The sequence below is a fragment of the Centroberyx affinis genome, unplaced genomic scaffold (genome assembly GCF_046629955.1).
Source record: "Centroberyx affinis isolate AG114_WGS23_722 - 3 ecotype Tasmania unplaced genomic scaffold, CSIRO-AGI_Caff_v1 ptg003971l_1, whole genome shotgun sequence".
In the NCBI taxonomy this organism is placed as follows: Eukaryota; Metazoa; Chordata; class Actinopteri; order Beryciformes; family Berycidae; genus Centroberyx; species Centroberyx affinis.
In genome coordinates, this window is record NW_027281792.1 from 120,908 (window position 1) to 125,513 (window position 4,606).

Below are 4,606 nucleotides of genomic sequence, written 5' to 3' on the forward strand. Positions count from 1 at the left end.
GGACTCCTGCAGCCTGTGACGCCCCTCAGACAGGGAGCCTGGTGAGAGGATAAGGTCCCAGTGTCTTACATCTAATCTAATCTTGTGGGTAAAACATAATGGAGGTGCAGGTGAGGGGGTACAACCTGCCTCTGACCACTAGGGGGCGGCAGAGTCCTATTTTCAGAGGCTGAAAGGGAAGTTTGGCAAGTGAGGGCAGAAACTTCTCCACCACTGAAATGTGTCAAACTGCCACTGAAGAAGGCAGCAGAGCCGAAACATCTCTCATCTCATCTTGAATATGTAAATCAACATTGAAGCTATTTAACTGAATTGTCCGTGTAGAAGAACTAGAGAAATTATTGTAACCGACATGTGTGGAGTAGGTCTATAGATTAAAAATGCTTAATTGGAGTGACAGAAATGGTGCTGTAAGAAGGAATTCAAAACCCCTTGGCTTTAATTTTTCCAATTCCAATCAGATATTATATTATTGCCCCATGTTACCCCCACCTGTCAATGATATTTCCCCCCTTTTCTATTCACCGCAATAAATAGATTGCGTATGTGTGTAATAGTCCAGTGGTCCCCAGCAAATTGATCAATTGTTAAACTTCAGCATTATTTCATTTGCAAGAAATTAAGAGAATGTAGAAGAATGATTGTTTTGATCATAGTTTCTCTGTTATCTCTCTACCTACAATACAGATAGTCATGGAATTCTGGACAAAATCATATCTAACAATAAAAATATTCTCAGATTTGGGTTCGAGAGACAAAATATCATCAAATGGGGGTCTGTAGCCCTAATGTGTACTAAATTTGGGGTCCTTGATATGAAAAAGGTTGAGAATCGTTGTAATAGTCTACAGTCACCGATACTTTTCTAGCATAGTCTAGAATCGATGTCAGGACTCAGAGTAGGTCTTGGCTAATCTACAGTCTAGACATTTATCAAAGGGGGAAAGTCGGTGGCTTTTATAATGTCACAATGGCCCTACAAAGAACACAATTGCGGACATTTTTCCTCATTAAATCTATAACGTGACTGTTAATTGAAAGTGGAAAACTTTTAACTTGGTCGGAATAAAGTGTGATTAACCAGATTAGACAATTTTAGAAATGGGTAAATATATAATTGTCGTTTTAGCTGCTCATTATTATTATGTGTTATATATTATTATTGTTGTTGTTGTTGTTATGTGAAACTGGTTTGTATTCGCATGTTTCTAGGAACGCTTCCTCGGGGGGATATTTTAATCTTTGATGTAATGGAAAAATACAAAAATAACTGCGCCCACAGATCGATTATATCTATACCAAGGAAGTTTCATATTGATCTATACCCCGGGTAAACGGGAGTGAGGCGCCCTCTCCGATTTAAAATACAACAACAAGACATTTCCATTCATTTGAGAAAAAAGCCCGCGTCCTTTTGTTTTTGTTTTTTATTTTCATTTAAAAACGGGGATAGTAAAAAAGGAGTGGTTTGTTTGAGGAAGTAGAGTTTGTTAACGTTGCGCGGTGACGTATGTACGACGACGGCACGTTACCGCCCACTTCAGTGTTAGGATTAGTAAGCCCCTTCATTTCCGTTCCAGTTCAGTCCGCAATGGAGGAAGTGTGAACGTTAGGGAGAAGGCTAGCTTTTTATTTCATACAAGCTAGCAGTGAAACCTAAATTAGATCTAAATTTTATTTAAAGTTTAAGCTTAACGTTCAAAGTAAATATCAAGATGAATATTATGTCTACAAGACGGTCGAATCAAGCTATCACAGCCGGAGCAATTGGGAGTTGTATTTTTCTTCCTCAAAATGGAGTCGTCGAGGCATCCATGCACTACGGCTCTGGAAATTCCTCCCCGCAGATAGCCATGGCCTCATCCATAGACTCTCGTAACGGGAATGCGTCCCCCGGCGACACCCCGAAGCGGCCGAAGGTGTTGGGAGTAAACAAACCAAATGGGTTTCCAACTAAAGGCATTCGGGATGATAACGACGACGACAACGGCGGCTCTTTGCCGTGCACGCCGGAGCTGCAGTCGGACAGTGAACTCGACACGCATTGCCCAGCAGGGGACGAAGTCTTGGAAAATGACACGAGGCAACTAGTTGACAGTTTCTTAAGAGACTTTACGGGCCTTTCTAAGCCGCGGTGGATGGAAGAGAAGGCGCTATCAACAATGAAAAGAGTAGTGGATGATGTTCTGGAAAAACATCGATACGCATACAACGGTAGGTAGATTTCAGTCTGTGTGGATTTATGCTTCCCGAGCCGTGCAATGCCTTCAGCTGCATGAGCCACATGCTGCGTATTTACTGCAGTAAAGTCTTAACAACAGACTCCATATTTGAAACTCCTGTTTTGGTTGCAGATTTTTTTCTAAGTGGGTTGAAAGCTATAAAAGTTATAAAATAAATAGGGTATAGTTGACGTTGGCAGCCTGACAGGAATTTTAGCTAAATCCACAAACAGGAGATGTTTCTGACCCCAAGGCGTTCATGTTGTAGGCATGGTCAACAAACTTGGGCTGGATGAAAGAGGGGACGACATGGCCGTCGTCACGTCGGTAGCCAAGAGTCTCTTCGGGGACGGGACCACCAACTGGGGCCGCATCGCCAGCCTGGTGGCCTTCGGGGCGGTGGTGTGTCAGTACCTGAAGGAGAAGCGCAGGGAGCACTGCGTGGAGCTGGTGGGCCGGGAGATCTCCACATACCTGCTGACTGACCAGCGGGACTGGCTGGTCAAAAACAACTCCTGGGTAAGTTATGACTAATTATTGCATGACAGGATGTAGGGGAATAAAATGTGCCTGTTGCATAACCAATCCATTGTGCAACAAAGCGTACATGTCTGTTAACATGTCCTTGCTATTGTGCTTTACCCTGAGGCTTTCTTCTAACATTGTTTTCTTTCCTTTTTTCTTTTTCAGGATGGGTTTGTTGAGTTCTTTCGGGTAGCCGACCCAGAGTCCACGGTGAGGAACACGCTCATGGCCTTTGCTGGATTTGCTGGTATCGGGGCAACGCTGGCCCTGTTGATCAGGTGAATTTGTTGGACACTCACAGAGACTACTTCTTTGTACCTGAGCAAGATAGGACACATTCATGCTGGAGACAACCGCCCACTTTGATTTACCCTTCCAACACCCGTGGCTCAGTTTGGTTTTCCAAAGAAGGGTAGATTGGACTGTACGAGACGGAACAAGGGCATAAATGTTCACAGAATCACACCTCGATTGATTTCTTCTTTTTCTTTTTGCTCTTGATTCTGAGGTTTGGAGGATGGACATAACATTCAGCTATCTGCATTTTGGCCACCGGTTTATTCGCCCTATTGGGGCTTATTTAATTTACATAAAATTTATTTTTCTAATAAATGACAGTATGATTATATAAAAATTTAAATCGGTGCGGACCATAAGTTCATTTGATATTCTGGCTTCTATTGTAGTTTACTTTATTGTTCATACGATAATACAATTCTTTTATTTTTAATTGCTGCAATTTGGGAATGTTGTACTGAAATGCTCAGCCTGGAGTTGAGATGACCCTAGATTCAAGACTTGAGTCCCAGGCCACAGCAGGGAGGAGGGGCTGCATTTTTCCCTGTCATGCAGACATGAAGCCCATTTCCATTGAGCCCATTCATAACCCCTGGATCCTGCTCCTTTGTATGGACACTCCAAGCATGTCAGGGGAGGCGGGGGTGGATTTGCATGGAAGTAGCTTGACTTCCTGGTTAGGGAAATATTGAGGTTCAGGTCTGCACTAGGAGAGAAGAGCGAGCACATTCAAGACTGCTGGCTGTGCTGTAACCAGGAAGGCTAGAGGGTGTTGGACGAAATGACTGTACTTTGTGGAATGACAACCTTGGCTCTGCTGCAGATTGGTGTGACGGAACAACAGCACCAAAGCTCTCACTGCTCACCTAACGAAGTACCTCCGGTGCTCAAAGTGAACTACTGCATTCAAGTTATATCGAAAGAAGGCAGTAATGCAAATTACACACCCAGTTCTAAGCTAATTAAAACTGTTGTATGACACAATTCACAAGTTTTGACCTTTTCATTAAACAGTACATTGTTATTCACCTCGTCTGACCTTTTGATACTGTCCTTCTGTTAGGGGAAAAGGTGCACAAAGCAGAAGTCAGAAGCATCTACAACCACACTATTTTACTGTGCTGAAAATGAACCGCCCCTGCTCTAAATGAGTTTACCCGTTCTGTAAGTAGGTCCTTGATGTTTATTCACACCACACCCCAAGAGAGAGAGCCGAGGCTGCTATTTCCTAGAAATTCGATGGGGGTTTGGCAACACCGCCTTATCTACTACGTCACAGTTTGCAGCTCGCTCTCGGCTGCAGCCGCAGCTTTGCGCTGGTAACAGTTCACATCTCTGCAAGAGCTGGTGCACAGCAGCATCACAGGCGAATATTTCGAAGCCTTATCTGGCTTGTGAAACTGGGGTGACAACCAGTTCATCCTCAAAGGTTGCATAACATTGTCTACTTCCTTCTTTCAGAGGCTTTCAGTTGCCTTCGACTAGTGCAGGAAAACATCTTTTTGTCCACAGGATCATAGTGACCAAAAAAATCCCCGAAATTTACCATCCACCAGCTCTTT

General features: G+C 43.5%; 1 protein-coding gene across 1 annotated transcript; it reads left to right on the forward strand.

Annotated features, from left to right (window-relative positions):
- The first annotated feature begins 1,566 nt into the window (after positions 1 to 1,566).
- Positions 1,567 to 4,072, forward strand: LOC139663284 (induced myeloid leukemia cell differentiation protein Mcl-1 homolog). The gene is made up of 3 exons (XM_071541921.1): positions 1,567 to 2,214; positions 2,491 to 2,741; positions 2,913 to 4,072. Exons 1-3 carry the CDS (start codon positions 1,716 to 1,718, stop codon positions 3,027 to 3,029), a joined length of 867 nt encoding a protein of 288 aa, XP_071398022.1. The 5' UTR covers positions 1,567 to 1,715; the 3' UTR covers positions 3,030 to 4,072.
- Positions 4,073 to 4,606: the final 534 nt, after the last annotated feature.

Coding starts and splice junctions, on each gene's coding strand:
- LOC139663284 (XM_071541921.1), top strand. CDS start 1,716: ATGAATATTATGTCTACAAGACGGTCGAATCAAGCTATCACAGCCGGA. Junction 2,215..2,490: donor ACATCGATACGCATACAACG/GTAGGTAGATTT, acceptor TTCATGTTGTAG/GCATGGTCAACAAACTTGGG. Junction 2,742..2,912: donor TGGTCAAAAACAACTCCTGG/GTAAGTTATGAC, acceptor TTTCTTTTTCAG/GATGGGTTTGTTGAGTTCTT.